The 19,161-nt window shown below is 36.6% G+C and overlaps 2 protein-coding genes across 2 annotated transcripts; both read left to right on the top strand.

Annotated features, from left to right (window-relative positions):
• The first annotated feature begins 5,100 nt into the window (after positions 1-5,100).
• On the top strand, positions 5,101-8,797 carry LOC122318823 (xyloglucan 6-xylosyltransferase 2-like). Its single transcript, XM_043136481.1, has 2 exons — positions 5,101-6,740; positions 8,368-8,797. Exons 1-2 carry the CDS (start codon positions 5,400-5,402, stop codon positions 8,395-8,397), a joined length of 1,371 nt encoding a protein of 456 aa, XP_042992415.1. The 5' UTR covers positions 5,101-5,399; the 3' UTR covers positions 8,398-8,797.
• A 1,187-nt stretch (positions 8,798-9,984) lies between these two features.
• LOC122318818 (probable histone-arginine methyltransferase 1.3) lies at positions 9,985-18,386 on the top strand. Its single transcript, XM_043136466.1, has 15 exons — positions 9,985-10,437; positions 10,856-10,918; positions 11,491-11,590; positions 11,907-12,050; positions 12,331-12,434; positions 12,593-12,691; positions 12,789-12,858; positions 12,963-13,059; positions 13,755-13,809; positions 14,273-14,356; positions 15,079-15,156; positions 15,462-15,565; positions 15,706-15,878; positions 15,983-16,134; positions 18,054-18,386. The coding sequence occupies exons 1-15, from the start codon at positions 10,237-10,239 to the stop codon at positions 18,150-18,152; spliced, it is 1,623 nt and encodes a 540-aa protein (XP_042992400.1). The 5' UTR covers positions 9,985-10,236; the 3' UTR covers positions 18,153-18,386.
• Positions 18,387-19,161: the final 775 nt, after the last annotated feature.

Raw genomic sequence — 19,161 nt, 5'->3', positions numbered from 1 at the left:
GTTAGTATTTTCCATATTTCAAATTATTAGTGATTTAGTTCTAACTTTTAGAATCACTAATTACAGTTTCTCGTTATCGCACTTGAAGTTTTATAAGAAACGCGGAGATCGAGGTAAGTTAGCTTTTAACTTACTAGCAATCTACTGTGTATGTGTGCTAAGTAAAAGAATTACAATGTATGTATGTATGTTATCATATATGTCATGCCATGCCAAGTTATCATGTAATTGTCTATTATACAAAATTTATTCTGTCATCAATTTTTATCTGTTACACAATATATTCTGTCATGTATTACTATACATTACAAATATGTCATGCTAAATATGTTGTTTGTTATATGTTATGCCATGTTACGAAATGTTACTATCTCAAGTTGGTTATGTATTTCAAATTATGTTCAAGTCACGTTATGTTACATCAGGGCTTCAGTCCTTTCATATTCCAGTCACGTTTCATCTTGAGTATATTCAGTTTATGTAGAATACATGGGGCCACAACAACTGTGGAGTATGTATTTAACTGCATAGTGATGTATAGAATACATGGGGCCACAACAACTGTAGAGTATGTATTTACACATAGAATACATGGGGCCACAACAACTGTGGAGTATGTATTTTTAATGTTAAGTCAAGTTTGTGTAGAATACATGGGGCCACAACAACTGTGGAGTATGTATTTACACGTAGAATACATGGGGCCACAACAACTGTGGAGTATGTATTTTTCATGTTAATTCAAGTTTCAGAGCAAGTTCATGCTAAGTCAAGTTTCAGATCAAGTTCATGTCAAATCAAGTTCAGTTCATGATTCAATTTAAGCTATGTCAATTATGCTATGTTGTACGCTAAGTTATGCTTTAATTACTTATAAATTTGATTATGCATTTATGCTTTTACTGTCATACATGCATCATTAGTCTGTATGGAAGTTTTTGTTAACTTGCTGAGATTTGTAATCAAATCTCACTGTGGTAGTCCCAACTACCGTTCCCCCCAAATGGTAGATCTTGTTACAGGACCTGAAGGAGGATCAGGAGCTGACCAACTAGACACAGTCGACTGAACGACGGTGCGTCGTTAATGTTAATATAGTAGTTAAATTACTACTTGTACGATGGAGTTGCATCTCCAGTACTTTTGGATCATAACTATTTTGGAATAGTACTGTGATCTTAGTTATTCAATGGATCTTTATGTATGAAATATGTTTTAAGTATTGGGATATTTTCAGTTTGGTGCATAGTATTGCTAAAGAAAAAAATTATCCGCTGCGAATATTGCATAATGTTAGATGCATGTTAGGATTATTGCATCTTATATGTCATGAACGGGGGCAGGTAACCTTGTGTTGCATGTCTCGACGCTTCAAATGTCCGTCCGATCCCAAACGGAATTTGGGGGCGTCACAGCCTTGCACTGCACCGCTCTCACTATTCGACTCTTCTCTGGCCGGTGAACACCCCCACCAAATCTCAGCCCCATGTGAGCCACCGTTAAGCAGCACACGCCTCTCCAAGCCGCAACGTTCAAGTGTTCCAGCACCACCGTCATTTCACCTCCGGCTACCACTTCTTTACCAATTCATCACCAACCCCTTTCCGATCTAACCCACCTATTTCCAACTCCGATCCATCGCCAGAGCAACCACCACGAGCTCAACTTATTTTTGGCCATTTTTCACTTCCACCACCGTTTTCACCGCCACCCACGGCCAACCACCACTTCCACTAACTTCACTATTACCTATAAGTCATTTCCTACCAATTCCAAGTCTTGATTCGTCCTTATTCGAAAGTGGGTATTTTATAACCCACAACCACAGTGTATTTTACACTGTTACGTTGCTTTTGAACTACCTTTTGCAGCCCCTTGATCATTTGAAAAATATTATATAGCGCTGCAAGTATTTTCCAAACTTCCTTTAAGATTTAAATATATTTTTACTTTTTTAATAATTTATGATTAGTTATTTTATGCTGGACTGAATCCAAGAAGTCAGGGATCGGTTGGATTGGAGGATGAGGTTGTCTATATAATTGTTTGATACTGATTGATGTTGGAAATTGTTGTTGTTGGTTATTTTTGGTATCTTGTCCTAAGCATTGCATAGTGCATGCATGCTCATATTTGAAAATGAAAATTGGGTTTTCATGTGATTACATGCATGTACATGTGTTGGAAATTGAGAACTGGATTTTCAAGCGATAAATGATTTTGAGTATATTTGAACGATTGGATTGATTGGTTTGAGTTAGAGGTACTGTAAGAATGGTGGTAAGCAATAATGCTTGTAGAGTCTCGTCTGTTATTCCCTCCCACCTACAGTGCTCTGATTGTTTGGTTAATGGGTCATTTTCTAGAAAAATGGCGAGATTGGATTTTTGGGCCATTATCTGGGATAATGGTGAGGAAATGTTTTGAAATAAATGTTTTGGAACAAAATGAGATTTTGGCGTGTGTGAAAAAATGTAAATTTTTGGGACATATGCATATGACATCATGTTCACGCATTTGGTTATTGTATGAATATATTTTTATCTTGAGATTTGTTTAGATTATTACTTACCTGCGGTATCGTCTTTGGTACCGTAAATTTGGATGCAGAGAATGATGAGGTTGAGCCTAAGGAGGTGGCTCTGCCAGAGGAGTGATCGGGGATTACTCGTAGATTGTGGTTTATTTTTCTATTTTTTATTTGTATTTTATTTTTATTAGTTATTTGTAATATTTTTAGCACGCTTATTTTTAAAAGCTTGTATTTAAACAAAATCTAGTACTTAGTTGAAAAAATTTTATTACTCGTTACGTTATTTTGTTATACACGTGTTGCTTGTTCACACACTTGACACTTGGTGATAGGATGCGTAATCTGTGTTGTCATCATCTTGACGCCTTGATTTCCACGTGTTCATACATTGAAGTTGGGGGCATCACAAAACAACTAAGATTTTACAAATTCTTCCATCAAATCGATGAATCTTAGAAATCAATCCTTTAAGTCCACGGATAAATCATGAAGACACAAATATATACCATATAAATCCAAAAAACATCATCTAAAAAAAAAAAAAATTGCAATGATAGAAGCGGCAAGACTATGGCCATGTCATAGCCTGTGGCTCGGGTAGAGAATTATGGCCAATCGTGGTCGTGGGCCTAAGCAAAAGATCATGGCCACGAATGGCAGAATCTTTTCACAAATCCATGGTCATTAGTGGCCTCAGAATCACGACCATGATGTGGCCCGTGGGTGCCTCACAACTTTGAACAACAAAAAATAGAGGAGGAGAATAGAAGAGGAAGAAGGAGGAAGAAGAACAATAGGAGGAGTAAGTATGCTGGTTGTTGTAGGGTTGGGTGCGGCAATAGAGAAAAAGAAGAAGAGAGAAGAGATTGAGAGATAGAGGAAGGGGTCGAAGTAGAATGATGGAGGGAGAGATATAAGAGATAAAAGAGAATAAAATCAGAGTTTTGAGTTTTCCATTTTATACTAGGGTATGCAGAATGGATGGGTGAAACCCAATTGCATCCACATTTCCTTTATATAAAAAAGCTCACCTATTCCCTTGGATTTGGGTGAGCAGGATTTGGCGGATTGCTCACCCAAACCATGCCAAGGGATTGGGGACAGATGCAGGCTTGCCCAACAACTCTAATTCAATTTATGAAATCTATAATAGTCTGTGAACGCGGCTCTCAATCATTTGACATACTAACATAAATAAAACATCACTTTAAAAAGATTAATAAAGAAAACAAATTCCTTTCTCCAACCAAATGATTTTTTTGTTTTTCTTTCACCCTCACTCTTAACCTCTCTCGTTTTCTCACAGCCATTGTAGTTGGGGATTGTCGTCAAATTTACACCATCTCCTCACGCATACACACTCACTCAGCCCCTCTTCTCCCATGTTGAAACTTTCTTCCTTGTTGGTCGTTGCCTATGTTTCATTCTCTAATAGGCCAATCTCAAACAAAATTTGAGACTGAGAATTCTACTTGGCTATTAAGAATTTTTAGATAAGAATTTTGAGTTTTAAGATTAAATATTAAAATATTATATTTTAATATTATTATTATTTTAGAATTTGAAAAAGTTAAAAAAAAGTTGAATTGTTTATTATATTTTGTATGAGAATTTAGAAAAGTTATAATAATGAGATAAAAATTTTATATTTGAGATGAAAAATTCCAATGACCAAACAATTTAATGATTTTAAGTTACCACGATTAGGCCATCAATTAAGTTGGCTTTGTGCTCCGATCTTGAGTGATTGCATATCCACAACAAAATCTCACAATTATTGTCTCTCTCTCTCTCTCTTTTGCGTCAAACCTTTAATTTTTTGTTTTTAATTTGGTCTGATTATGGTTTTCGTTTTCTGAAATTCCTTTAGATTTGCTATTTTGCTTAGAGCTATTTGTCATCTTGAAAGTTTATTGAAATGGACCAATCCTTTCTGAATTCTGTTTTCAGCCTTTGATCTTTCATTTTTTGAAGGGTTCTTCCAACGCCAATCAAATTGACTAGATGTTATTGAGAGAGAGAGATCTTTATCAATGTTCAGTCCGCATTTCGGTTTACACTGTCAACAAAGATAACGGGGTTAAATATATAAAAATATTATATAAAAGTAAATTTATAAATTGATATAATTTTATGTCATATTTACAATAAAAATAATTTTATAATCTAACGTATATGCATTTATTTACATATAATCCTTTATATTTAAATATTTTCTATTGACAAATTGTCATTGTCAACAAACCATTTTAAAATAGCCCTTTAAAGGCTAAAGCAAAAGCTTTAGTGTATGGCACTCATGGTGTAAATAAAAGATGGACCTTATGCAAGTTCTTAGGACAAAAGTATAGAAAATTGGAAGGGCTTTTTATCTCCAACACCGACCAAGCTAAATAACCCTTTTTACCCTTTAATAATGCCCTTTTGTCTTAATAATCTTCCAAATGTAGTCAGCAGTTACGTTTATTTATTTCATATATATATATTATATAATATCAACGTGAAGAATACCGCAATTATTAGTCCTAATAACAAAGAAAATATTTATCCAGGAAAATTTAATCAATAAAAACAAAGGTGTCGGAACGGAACACACTCGCTTTTCGTTTCCTTTCCTCGTCCCTTCTGTTCTGTGCCTTTTCCTCCCTTCCTCCTTTAGCTCCACCGACGCCTCATTCCCCAAAGAACACCCCTGATTTTCTCCTTATTTACGATATTAATCCCGTAAATGTGAAGTTCTTTTTTTGATGACAACCAGACCTTCCATCTCCAGATCCTGAAGCTCTTTTGTTCGATTCCCCATTTCTTGTTTTGTCTGAATCGGTCGCGTTGCCGCCGGTTCAACTCGGCAACTCGAATCCGGAAAATGCTGGAGCGGTGCTTGGGAGTCCGCCGAGTCCGCCAGATCCAGCGCGCGGTTCGGCACAGCACCGTCACGTTCCTCTGCCTCTTCCTCACCGTGGTCGTCCTACGTGGGACCATCGGCGCCGGCAAGTTCGGCACCCCTGAGCAGGACTTCAACGAGATCCGAGGCCACCTCTACTCGCGCGGCCGCCGGGTCGAGCCACACCGCGTGCTCGAGGAGGCACAGCCCGACTCCGAGTCCGACCAATCCAACAACTACGCGACGTTCGATATTTCAAAAATCCTCGTGGACGAAGAGCCTGAGGAAAAGCCCGACCCTAACAAGCCATACAGTCTTGGCCCGAAGATTTCTGACTGGGACGAACGGAGAGCCGAGTGGTTGAAAAACAACCCGGATTTCCCGAACTTTATCAGGCCCAATAAGCCCCGGGTCCTCCTGGTCACTGGGTCTTCCCCAAAACCTTGCGAAAACCCGGTCGGCGACCATTACCTATTGAAGTCCATCAAGAACAAAATCGACTACTGCAGGCTACATGGGATCGAGGTTTTCTACAACATGGCCCTTCTTGATGCCGAGATGGCAGGTTTCTGGGCTAAACTTCCACTGATTCGGAAGCTCCTGCTGTCGCACCCCGAAATCGAGTTCCTCTGGTGGATGGACAGTGACGCAATGTTCACCGACATGGCGTTCGAGGTCCCCTGGGAGCGCTACAAAGACCACAACTTCGTTATGCACGGTTGGAACGAGATGGTGTACGACGAGAAAAACTGGATCGGTCTGAACACTGGTAGCTTTCTGTTAAGGAACTGTCAGTGGTCATTGGATCTTCTCGACGCGTGGGCCCCGATGGGTCCCAAGGGAAAAATAAGAGACGAGGCCGGTAAGATACTGACCAGAGAGCTCAAAGGTAGGCCGGTCTTCGAGGCCGACGATCAGTCCGCAATGGTGTATTTGTTAATGAAGGGGAGGAGTACATGGGGAGATAAAGTTTATCTAGAAAACGCGTATTATCTCCACGGTTATTGGGGGATTCTGGTCGATAGGTACGAGGAGATGATCGAGAACTACCACCCGGGACTCGGCGACCACCGGTGGCCGCTGGTGACCCATTTTGTTGGTTGCAAGCCTTGCGGGAAGTTTGGGGATTATCCAGTGGAGAGATGCTTGAGACAAATGGACCGAGCGTACAACTTCGGTGACAATCAGATTCTTCAGATTTATGGGTTCACGCACAAGTCCCTTGCTAGTAGGAGAGTGAAGAGGGTGAGGAACGAGACCAGCAATCCGCTTGAAGTGAAGGACGAGCTCGGCTTGCTTCACCCCGCGTTCAAGGCTGTCAAGGTATCTACGGCTTCTTGAATCTGATTTGCACTGCCACGTTATTCTCTCTCTGTTCCACATTTTGTTAAGTTATTGATACGAGTCAATGTTGTATGTTATTCCGATTATTGATATCTTTTTTCTTTTGTTCTTTCTTTTACTCGTGTCTGTAGCGATCAAGAACATAAAAATTATATTGATTTTTGGAAGAAATCACAGTCTTTCTTACTTGTGTATTAGTCTGTTGGAGTGTGCGTCTGATATATGAATGCGAGGGTTCAACTCTCATGTCTGGTGTGAGTCATCAAATTGGTGTCCAACGTACCCTCACCTAAAATTCTTAGGTCATGGTGACCTAATTAGGACAAATTCCTTAGTGCTGGTTCCTAGTGTATTGTACTGATGCTTCTTCCTTCAAGGGACAGTTTGATAGCCTAAAGACTTGTGGGCATCGAAAAGTTCAAGCTTGCTATGAATTGACACATATGAAAGTCTTGTTGAGTTCTGATATAAAAGGAGGAAAGTGATTGAAAAGTGCCATTATTTATCTCATATATATATATATGTTACAAAAGTGAGAAATTATTGCCCACTATAGTGGCCCACTAGGACACTTGAGTTGGCATTATCACAGGATGATGGATGGTGAGCAGATTTGTGACTTTTGCTCTCTTTCCCTTGTTTTACTTTGAAAATGTTGAATTTGTTTTCTGATTGCAGCTAGTTATTAGTTTTACCATTTTCATTGATTCAAGTTCCACTTTTGCAAATAGTTTCTAGATAGTAAAAGGCAATTGCAAAATCTTAAGAGATGTTATTTTGAAATTCATAACCACTGCATTTGATCTGATGGGAAATGACAGTCTTCGAGTCTTTGTATGCCTAGACACAAAGATGCATACTAAATTTAGCTGCACATTCTAGTTCATTGAATGGAATTGCAACATGAATAAATAAGTAGAGTTCAGCACTGCTACTTACAATTCTCATTAGATCACATCCATGCTCATTTGACAAAATTGAAACATTAAGACATTTGTAGAGCCCAGTGTTGATTTGCGCCTTTATGGTAGAGTCTGTGACTGATATAGTTTCTTTGCAACTGATGTTATAACATACGAACAACGAATTAAAGAATTAAAAGCTCACAAAGTCATTTTTGTTCAATTTTTTCCTTTTCTGAATTATGTTGATGACTGATGGTTGGGATTTGGCAGTAAAGCCAGATCATAATTAGCTTTCTGTATCTTTAGCTAGCTTTGAAGAATCTGGGAAAAGTTGAGCTCCAGTTTATAACTTTTTTTTTTTTTTTCGCATCTCCCGATTGGATTTAAACAGTTAGCAAGCAGAGTAATCTCGATGGCCGCTTTATTCTCGTCATCTCATCTCTTGATGCATGCTTATTTGGTTATTTGCATGCAGATAAATAGTAAATATAAACAAAAATTTTATGTGCAGTCATTTTTGCGCACTCTTTTGCACAGTCTATTGATGTGATTGGTTGTGTATTAAAAAAAATTGATACAGCTAATTACATAAGTGGAATGTGTAAAAAGAGTATGTAAAAGTGATTATATGAAGCATTACTCTTAATCAGGGATTGTTTCTTTACATCATTCGGTACAATATTACTGTTAAGCTTCTACAGGCAGTAGACATCATCATCAGAGAAACATGAGAATAATGTCGAGAAACCCGGAAAGAAGCATGGAAAAATTTGCACGTCTCTTTATTGGCACACTAAACATCATCGTGGGTGTGAAAGATTGTCACATTATTTGTATATGCAAACTGAGATGAGGAAAGGGATGTTGTGTAGATAGAACAATGAAGATGAATTATGGGTGAGTGGAAGCGTAATGTAAGTTGAGTGAGAGATTTTGAGTTGGGCTAGTGGCAATTGATAAGAAGGAAATTTGGAGAATGGTCTGATCAATGTTGATATGAGTGGTTTCTTGGTTTGGCGGATACAACTACCACTATGTTAGTGTCTGCGGATGAGATTTGAGCAACTTCCTTTCAAGTCTCAAAGGCAAGATTCTTTTATTATAAAGATACGAAAGGAATGGTTTTTTTTTTTTTTTTTTAATATATATATAAAGCTGTTAATGAGTTGATATTTGATGGCTTTTATTCTCAAAATATTTTTAAAAACTCAAAATTGATCAAAGTAAAAATATTCAGATAGATAACAAAATTAACAAAATAGAGAGGGATAATAAATAACAAGAAGGTCATAATATATACAGAGTAATATCATCCCTCATTTAATATTTGAATGAAAGCATCGCAGTTTCGAGACTCTCTGTGATAATTACTATTTATCCTTGATTTATAGTCATGCTCAGAGAATTAAAAAAAAAAAATTAGCCACAAAATATTATATGAAAATATATTCACAAATTGATATGATTTAATATGATACATTAAATTATAAAATTATTTTTATAATAAAATAATTCTAATGAATTTCATGAAATTACGTAAATTTATAATTTTATTTTTATGTAATTTTTTTATATAAAGTCTCGTAAAAAAAAAATAATGTTACTATGTCCCTAATTCATATCACTTAGTTTGCCTCATTGAGATTGTGGTGTTAAGTGACTTATTACAAAAAATTAAAAAAAAAATATTTAAAATAAAAAGACGTTAAAAAATATAAAAAAATGAAAACTAAAATCTTAATTTCTCTCCTTTTTTTTATTATATTTTTAATTTTCTTAATATTTCGTGTGCCAATCATCATGTCAAAGAATAAAATAAAGGGCATAAATTAAGTACATAATAATATTATAAAAAAAGACTATTTCATAATAGTATCAATGTTTTTTTTTCGTACATTCTTTTTATATCTTTAAATATATATTTTTGAAAAAAATCTTATAATATCATTTAAAAATACTTTTTCAACCACTAAATAAAATACGTGGGATAAGCATTATCCTTCGTAATAATGGGCGGGATAAGGTAGATCTCAGCATAAGCACTATACAATTACAGTATACAGAAATGTGCACAAAACCCTCAAAAACCCAAACCCACGTGTCAGCCAATGGTGGTGAATAAATTCTGACTCCCACTTCAAGCAACAATCCACCACCCGTTTGGGTCCACACTCTACTTTATCATTGCTCTCCAGAAATTCACAGGCCGCAACGTAATCGACGATACCAGAACTTATATGTGAGCGACATACACCCAAAATGCTATTCTAACAACAAGAAGGGCGCGTGGGTGATTAAGCACACGTCTTTTCACTCTAAGCATACTCAGCTTGACAGATCGCACCGCTACCTTTGAAAATCAAGATTCAAAACAAAACCCAGACACACTATAAATAAAACCCGAAAGCTGTTGTCCATTTGCTCTCTCGCTTTGGCGGCTCTCGAGAATTTCGAAGATTTTGCTCCTTACAGAAACCCTAATTCTCTCGCACAGCTCACACAAACATACATAAAATACATCTTTTTTCGCATTTGTAGAAATTTTGGACCTGAACTTGGTGAGGACGACAATGGAGGGTCCGATGGGGCAGAAGCTTAAGCAACAAGAGTTCGCTTTGGTCTCGGTCTCTGAGCTTTCTCCGTCGTCTTCAACGTCTCCGTCTAAGCCGGTGGTTGCTCGGTTCTGTGCCGATTCTGGAATCTCCAAGCTTCGATTTCACAAGGAACCTGAATCGATTGCTACCACGAATGTTGATCTTCGAACTGCTCGGGTTAGCTTTCGTGCTTTTTGATTGTTTTTTGTTTCATTGTCGTTCGGTTGTTGAGAAAGTGGAGGAAAAGAAATGAAAGAACAACAAAATAAACTAAACATGTAGAGCATTATTACTGTTGTCGTTCTATTTTTGGAGACTGATTTTATTTTTTTGTTCCCTTTTTGTATAAAGTAGAGACGGAGTGAATAAATTAACTTATCTGCGCCTAATAAATCCAAGTGCCGTATTAGTCAATATGGTTTTCTTCTGTTCCCTTAGATTCAAAATTCAACATTTTTTTTTTTCTTTTACTACACTTCCTCGGTGATCAGAAGGAGACCGTATCGGGGAATATGTTCATTGGATGTGAAATGCGCGAAAATTTCGACTCATAGACTAATTTATGATTGGCGGTTTATGTTGTTGATGTTTTCAGCTATTCAAATTGGGTCCTGTTCAATCAGTTTGCATATCTGAAGGTTCTGAAGCCAGCGAGGAGGTAAGGCGCGCACACATGCATATAAAGTTATCGGGCGTGTGAGTTTTTTTTGGGGTTTGTGGGGGTGGGGGCGTGTGTCTCCTTATTCATTTCTATTTTTGAGATCATTCTACTATAAATGCTGTGCACTAGGAATCCCTGGATGAAGAAAAGTATTTTAACTCTATTTGGTATTTCACTCCGCAATTACAATATAATGAGAGGAGGAGCGAAATGAGAGGACCTTTGAGGACCAAGAAAGATCAGTAGAGGAGCTTAAACTTTTATTTTTTAGAACACTTTGTAACTGGGCTATTGCTGTGGATTTTAATGGCATGGCCATGCATGATTTTCTTGTATCTAATGTGCCTACCTAGTTAGGGCGTTAGAGTTGTAATACTGGCTTTGCCATTGATCAATACAATTTGTTTATTTATAAAAAAAAAAATTACAATATAATCAGTACATTTCTGCTGCATGTTACTTTTGAAAATATTTCAAGTTGACGATTATGGTCATGATTAATATTAATGTAAGATTGTAGAAGCAGTGTGAAATGCCTGTTTATTTTAACAGTATTACTTTTGAAGCAGACATCATACTCAAGGGGAATCACTGTCCAATTCAGAAATGAGAAAGAGAGCAGAACCTTCCATTCTGCCTTTGAGCAATGGAAAAAGGAAGTTTCTCAAGGTACTACATTGGAAATTTTTTTTCTCTCTCCCCCAACCACCCCTCTTGATTTTGGTTTGATATACATGAATAAATAGATGAATGGTTAAGTCAATAAATTCAATAATAAATTTGTGCAGTCAGATTGGATATAATAATGTTATTTAGGCTGATCTTTTGGTTGAGCATCTGATGAGCTATGACCTTGGTGGTCATGAGTTGTAAAAGTGTTACCATCTGAAACCTCACAGGTTATATATAATGATTTCAGAACAAATGAAAATCAATGCCTATCTTCTAATTGTTTGTTTGATTGTTGTGTCTTTTACTGTTTCAGGAAAACAATTACCAAATGGAACAGTTTTGGACACTAGAAGCAAATTTGATGATAAAATAGAGCCATCTTCTGCTAAAATGTATTTCCATTATTATGGACAGCTGTTGCATCAGCAAAATATGTTACAGGATTATGTGAGAACAGGTTATATCACCAATCTATGATCTGGTCTATCTTTGATCTAACGTTACATTCATGCTTGAATTTCTAGTTGATAAAGTTCTTTTCTTTTGATAAGTATATGATAAAGTTCTTATGCCTTAAGCTCACATTATACATTGAGATAATTGATCTTATGTTCTATTCACGCTTGAATTTCTATTCGATGAAGTTTTTATGCTTTAAACTCACATTATACAATGAGATAATCTGCCAGTACTTCATATTTGATGTTTCAATTTGGTATCAATAATCATTGTCTCAGGAACCTATTATGCTGCTGTTATGGAGAACCGAACAGATTTTATCGGTCGTGTAGTGGTTGATGTTGGTGCTGGTAGTGGTATCTTATCATTATTTGCTGCTCAGGTACGCCTAGCTTTTTAGTTTATTTTACCATGTATAATAATGCCTGCATCCTTTTGTCTTGTGTGGTTACATGTTTATGCTGAGTTTCTTTTCTTTTGGTCGATCTCATATGATGGGCCCCGGTTCACATCATCATATTTCTTTATTATCCCTACAAGGCTGGTGCAAAGCATGTTTATGCTGTGGAAGCATCTGAAATGGCCGAATATGCACAAAAACTTATTGCTGGGAACCCATCACTGGGTCAACGGATCACAGTTAAGATTTTTTCTTGTCACCTCTAATTTTCTGCTAGCGTCTTTATGGGCCAGTTATCTCATTGAATTCAGGGCACAATGCCGTTCTAAAATGTAGGTAGTCAAAGGTAAAGTTGAGGAAGTTGAATTGCCCGAGAAAGCAGATATTCTGATATCAGAGCCAATGGGTAAGCTTGTAAAAGCACTTGCTTTACTAAGATTTAGCATAAAATATTCAGATTCTATTTCTTAAAGTGTGTCTGATTTAGAATTTTCATTTGTACGCTTAAAGGAACGTTGTTGGTTAATGAAAGAATGCTGGAGTCCTATGTGATTGCAAGAGATCGGTTCCTTGTCCCAAATGGGAAAATGTTTCCTACAGCTGGAAGGTAAATGTGACCCTTGAAATGCCTTCTCCCCCCTGTTGTCTGGACATCTTGCTGCAAGTGCGATTCTGGCTGCCAAAGTTGTCTTAGTTATTCTCAAATTAGTAAATGACTTATTCAGAAATAAAATAGTGGATATATAGCATCTCCATGAGTGTTTTATCTACTTAATACTATATGAATGGTTAGCGATTTGATTTATCTATATTTATGTAATGATGAAATTATCCACTGAAAGCTATTATAGATGGAGTCGTAACAGCATTCCATGGCTCCTCTTTGTGGCTTTCTCAATTTAATTCTAGACTTTGACATGTGATTTCTTTTACTCATTGCAGCATTATGTGGCACACTCAAAACCCAGTCTCATATTCTCGTCCTTTATATTTTTATATGTTTGTTATTAACATTTTTGAATGCTAGGTTATTCATAATTATGTTGGTTTATACTTATCAAAGAAATAATTTTGTTGGTTTATGTGAACGTAGGATCCTTAGGCTTGCATTTCTTGTCTTGCTAGTGTTTCATGAATTGAAATATTTATAATTTGTTTCATATATCGTGTATCTGGGGTTTACTCCCTAAGGGTGGGTCTGAAGGACCCTGCCTCAGTGAGGGTCCATGATATAAAAAAAAAAAAAATTCTTACATTTGTTACTTTTTGGTCCTCACAATTTTGAGTTGATTATCCTTGTAGGATACATATGGCACCTTTCAGCGATGAATATTTATTTATTGAAATTGCAAATAAGGTGCGTATTTGTAGTGAATTATCCTAACGTACCTTTTATTATTATCTCGAGATCCCGTGTCTAAATATTCAGAATTGGTAGCCTGAAAATATGTAAGTGATTTAGGCTTTTCTACTAGGGTCTCTTTCAGGAATATGAGGACTCACCAACGTAGTATTACTGCTCCATTCTGCTCCCAATTACTTGGGGCACCCCCCCAACCCCCCCACCCAAAAAGAAAGAAAATAAGAATTCCAAGTAGGGGTAGACACATTTGGTCAGGATAAAGTAGTGAGCATTCTGGCTTCTTACCGCAGAGAGACATTCAATTGCAACATCTATTGTATGCATGCTATTGCTGCTGTGGTCAAGTTTTCGTTTTCATCAACTATTAGTTTATATTGCCTTATGTTGTTTCTGGATCTTGCTATCATTCTTCATATGGGCAATCTAATTTACTGATGTTATTCTTTTTCTGGTACAGGCCCTCTTTTGGCAGCAACAGAATTATTATGGTGTTGATTTGACACCCCTACATGGATCTGCATTCCAGGGATACTTTTCTCAGGTCCAAAATCTTGTTTTCTCAATATATATAATTTCTATTTCTTGTCTTTCGTGCCTTTAATAAGTGCTGCTAATCTTTGAGCATTTTTTGACTGAGCAAAAAAAAAACTCTTTTTAATGGCACCGGGTGTCTGGAACAAAGTCCTGACTAAGCCTAAGGGTCATTTTTTATAAGCAGGATAACTTCTATTCATGACCCAAAAAGGTACTAGCCAAGTACACAAGGAGTATACATCACTGTTCATCTTTAGATGAGGAACTGCATTCTGATTGGTTGCGGGATTATATGATATATATTCCATCATATGCCTGTGATAGTTTGGGCACAACTAAAAAGTTTTTTTTTTTTTTTGGGGACCTTTTGGAGCTTAAAGCATGGTTGTTCTCACTGACTATTTCGGATATCTACTTTAGATTAAATTTTAGTAATTAATTGTATGCCTCATCTCTACTGCCCGAACTGGTTGACAGCTGGCTTCTTTGTTCAGTCTGTGGGATCTTACAAAATTTTGGGGCTCCAAATTTAGTTTCAGTGTCTACTCTAGAAAACTTGATAGGCTCAGTGGGATTCAAAATTTCAAAGTTTAGATGACTGTCTGACGTCATGTTTGGGTGTTTACATACATGCTTCTTATTTCACTGTTTGCTGTGATGATTATATTCATTTATGATGTAATTACCATTTACTACTATTTGATGGCTTCTGTTTTACACTTCACGCAGCCCGTGGTAGATGCTTTTGATCCCAGATTATTGGTGGCCCCTCCAATATTTCACGGTATAGACTTTATGAAAATTAAGGTACGAATTACTTGTTGGAGAAGTTTTTTGCTTTTAGTAGCTATATATGTGTCTCATTTAGCATGTGGGAACCCTTTTGGACCCTCATTGAGTTCTATATTTCAAAGAAAGAATGCATTGAAAGCATTTAGAAATATTTCTGAATAGAAAGAAGATCTTATATTATCCTGCTCGAAATTTATTACTTGCAGCTGTATCTTCTTGCTGTTTGATTGAATTTATCAGTTCAAAATGGTTGATTTTTTATGCTTATTGGTAAATCAGCATACATGACATCGAAACTTTCTTTTAATTTTATTCTATAGGAAGAGGAGTTATACGAAATTGATATTCCGTTGAGATTTACCTCCTCTGTGGGTGCTAGAGTGCATGGGTTGGCTTGCTGGTTTGATGTATTGTTTAATGGGAGGTAATCTGTTGATTTTTGTTAGTTTTTCTGTTTTTTCATTTGTCAGGCCTGCATACTTCCAAATTTCTTTACCATGTAAACATGTGAGTTCTATACGTTTAATCTCTCCCTCTCTGTTTTTAAACTGTTTTGATCCACAGTACCGTACAAAGGTGGCTTAGCACTGCCCCTGGCGCACCAACAACGCACTGGTACCAATTACGTTGTGTTCTCTCTCAGCCAATTTATGTCATGGCAGGACAAGAAATTACTGGAAGACTCCATATGATTGCCCACAATGCTCAGAGTTATACGATATATCTGACATTGTCAGGTTGGTTTCCATCTTTTCTCTTGTTTTTGTCTCTCAAATTTGTATCTTGCAAATTTGTTTATTTGGTTTTCTAAATTCTAACAAGCTATAATTCACTCCAACAGCTAAAATGTGGGGACCTGGTGCTGAACAAGGAGGAATACTTCAGACATCATCATGCAAACTTGATCTCAAGGAGCCCTACTACAGAATGTCTCAACCACAAGCATATCCGATGGTCCAGGATCAACAATCACATCAACTAATAAGCACACAGGTATTGACAATCCTATCATCACATTACTGTCCTGATATGCAATATTAGTTAGGAACCTTCAACTGGAAACTTCGGACCTGGGGAAGTGGTTGTCAGTAATTGAGAAATGTTGCTCCTAGTTTTTTTATTTGTTGGCACCGGGTGTCCAAGAGCAAAGTGCAGAATAATCCCGTGGTGCACAGGCTCTCGGCAAGAAGTCTTTCCAAGTGCACCTCGTGTAATTTAAGGGGAAGTTTCCCCCAGTCTGATGACCCCTAGAAATTATTTGCACTCAAGAGGACTCGAACCTTAGACCTGGGAGAGCATACCACCAAGAACAAGGTCTTTACCTCTTAGGCCAATTTGGCTTCCAAACCTATCTCAACTCGTCTCATCTAATCATTACAACTTTCTCAAATTTCAACACAAAATATAATAAATAATTTAAAATTTTCAAATTTCAAAATAATAATAATATTAAAAAATAATATTCTAACAATATTTTATTCAACTTTTAACTTTCATCTCAACTCAACTCAACATCCAAATGTAGCCTAAGCCAATCTATAGGGGTTAATCTTTGCTCCTAGTGATTTTATTCCTCTTCTCGACTTTATTTTACCATCTTATTCAACCTATATATTCACTCCAAGGTTTGTATACTAGTTTGAGAATCTACTTGTCAAATCAAAAAATACTAGACTAAGGCTCCGTATGGGTGGTGGAGTGTTTTCAAGTGTTTTGAGAACATTCCACTACTATTCATTATTTTATCATTACTTTTTACTACTATTCACTAGTATTCAATATTTTATCATTACTTTTTCACTATTTTTCACAGAATATCTGAGATCACCTTACTACCCAAACACAACCTAAGAATCTATTAAGGAAACTAAGCAATTGAATTTGAAAGGTAACTTGGACAATTACTGGTTCCTGTTATTCCACTAATTTTGCAAGGGAAATACCGTGGGTGAGGTGGACACAGCAAGCAATGCCACCTCTTTCTTGGGCTAGGTATAATAGTGCGAAGATCTTTTTTCTTATTGGTAAGTTAGACTCGCATCAAGTGGGTTTTGAGCCCACACCATCACTTTCCATCTTGTTATTTCTACAAAGAGGAGGTGCAGTTTAAGCTAGAGCCCATCATAGTCGGTGACTTCATTCTGAACCCCGCTCTATTTATAGAGTTCTCTCCATGGTTTCCCTGCATCTGCTTAGTCTCATGGGGCTAGGTATCATCATGCAAAATTATTTTATACTGGTAATTTAGACTTGCACCAAGTCAGTTTTAAACCCACACCATTGGGTTTTGAACCCACAGTCACTTTCCATCCTATTCAGTCCATGAGAGAGCTCATCGGCATGACTGGTAACAATCCATTCTGAACTCAGATCTCTCTAGATAGTTTTTTGCGGTGGTTTCCCTGCTTCCACCCCACTGCAGTTGATGAAGACATCCAAAGTTCTTTTGTACTATATTGTTTTTGCATCAAGGACAACCATTGAGATAGGAGAAACTAATAAAAACTCGTGAACTCGTCTTTGGCATTTGAATTTTGGCAGATTTCATATGCCTAGTTTGTTTTCACAAATGAAATGAGATCAATTGAGATAAAAGTTGAAAGTTGAATAAAATATTATTAGAATATGTTTTTTTAATATTAATTTTGTTTTAAGAGTTGATAAAGTCGAATTGTTTATTTTATTTTGTGTGGGAATTTGGAAAAATTGTAATGATTAGATGAGATGAGATGAAATTTTTTGTGAAAGTGAACGAGGCTAAGTTACTAATTTAACACCTCAAGCACATAGAGCAAAACCTATATGCATGGGACTTTCCATTGCACTTTTTTTTGGGCATAACTGTGCAGTATTAGTACTGATTTTGTAGTTGTCAGTCTTGGAAAAAGAGTGACTTGGTTTATTCTTGGCAGGATATACCTATTCAAACGCACGATTTAGATGACCCTGAGTTAATGCAGCAACCATCGCCAAATTCAGGAACTCATCTAAATATGATGGAAAATGTTTAAATCCAGAGGTTTCCTGGAAACGTTGCTAACATGGGCATTGTTTGTAACATAAACCTGATTTCCCTAGCATTGCAAGGGATAGGCATCGGCCAACAAGTCTCTCTCTCTTCTCTCTATATGATGCCTGTAAATTATGGTGACATGTTTTCCCCATTCATTATTTGAGTGGTTGTGCAGAAGATCCTGTACAATTCATCATGATTTAATAGCCATCCAGGGGTACAAGGTCGTAAATTTGTGTTTTTGATTGGGCCTGTTAAGGTATTTTACTATCTGTTCCCCAAATATTAGGAAATTTGAGACAAATTTGTAGAACCAGTGCCCCATGGAAGTGGTTTCGACTAGTTTGGGTTGCTCTACAATCCACTTCCCTGGTGACTTTGGTTAATCTTCAGGTGGTTTAATAATGGACATTGCTACCATGTGACCAAAATCGAGACATGGCGTAAGGTCTCGTGGGCGAGACACTATATTGGTGAATTAACTGTTCCTTGGTGTTTATCTAGCTGCTGATATTGTGTTCCTTATGTGCGTTAGTACGCACGATACTGAGCGATCTGACTGGAAATGTTGTCACGCTTACCGTGAATGTCTTCATCTAGGTGTTGTTATGGATGCAAAAAACGTGCTCTTTCTTGTCAGATAGCATTATTCCAGAAGGTTAACCCCCTTTTAATTCCATAATAGCCGAAGGAAAAAGCTAGGAAAAAAGAAGGTAATTGTGCATCCTAAACTTTTGTTTGCAATCCGTAATCAATTATATCATTAAGGTGGTTGAATTTTTGATTAAGTTCAAATAGTTTGTAAATTATTTCTGTTCATAGATAAAGTTAATTTAATTTAACACCCTTTATAAAGGTTGGAAACTGATCAACTTATCGTTATTTATAGCTCTTTTTACAACTCTATGAAATGGAAAGTAGTTTCCTAAAATTGGATTTTTTTTTTTTTTTTAAAATAAAGTGGTACAACGTATTGTTTGATTGTAAAATAGATTTTAAAGGATTAT

Source organism: Carya illinoinensis, chromosome 1, assembly GCF_018687715.1.
Source record: "Carya illinoinensis cultivar Pawnee chromosome 1, C.illinoinensisPawnee_v1, whole genome shotgun sequence".
NCBI classification, from domain to species: Eukaryota; Viridiplantae; Streptophyta; class Magnoliopsida; order Fagales; family Juglandaceae; genus Carya; species Carya illinoinensis.
The sequence above is the reverse complement of the archived record's forward strand: the minus strand, read 5'-3'. Positions and strand labels throughout refer to the sequence as shown.

Excerpts from the sequence above, each read along its gene's own strand:
- LOC122318818 (XM_043136466.1), top strand. The coding sequence starts at position 10,237 with ATGGAGGGTCCGATGGGGCAGAAGCTTAAGCAACAAGAGTTCGCTTTG. Across the intron at positions 14,357-15,078 it reads TCCAGGGATACTTTTCTCAG|CCCGTGGTAGATGCTTTTGA; the intron begins GTCCAAAATCTT and ends CACTTCACGCAG. Across the intron at positions 15,566-15,705 it reads GATGTATTGTTTAATGGGAG|TACCGTACAAAGGTGGCTTA; the intron begins GTAATCTGTTGA and ends TTTGATCCACAG.
- LOC122318823 (XM_043136481.1), top strand. The coding sequence starts at position 5,400 with ATGCTGGAGCGGTGCTTGGGAGTCCGCCGAGTCCGCCAGATCCAGCGC. Across the intron at positions 6,741-8,367 it reads CCGCGTTCAAGGCTGTCAAG|GCAGTAGACATCATCATCAG; the intron begins GTATCTACGGCT and ends AAGCTTCTACAG.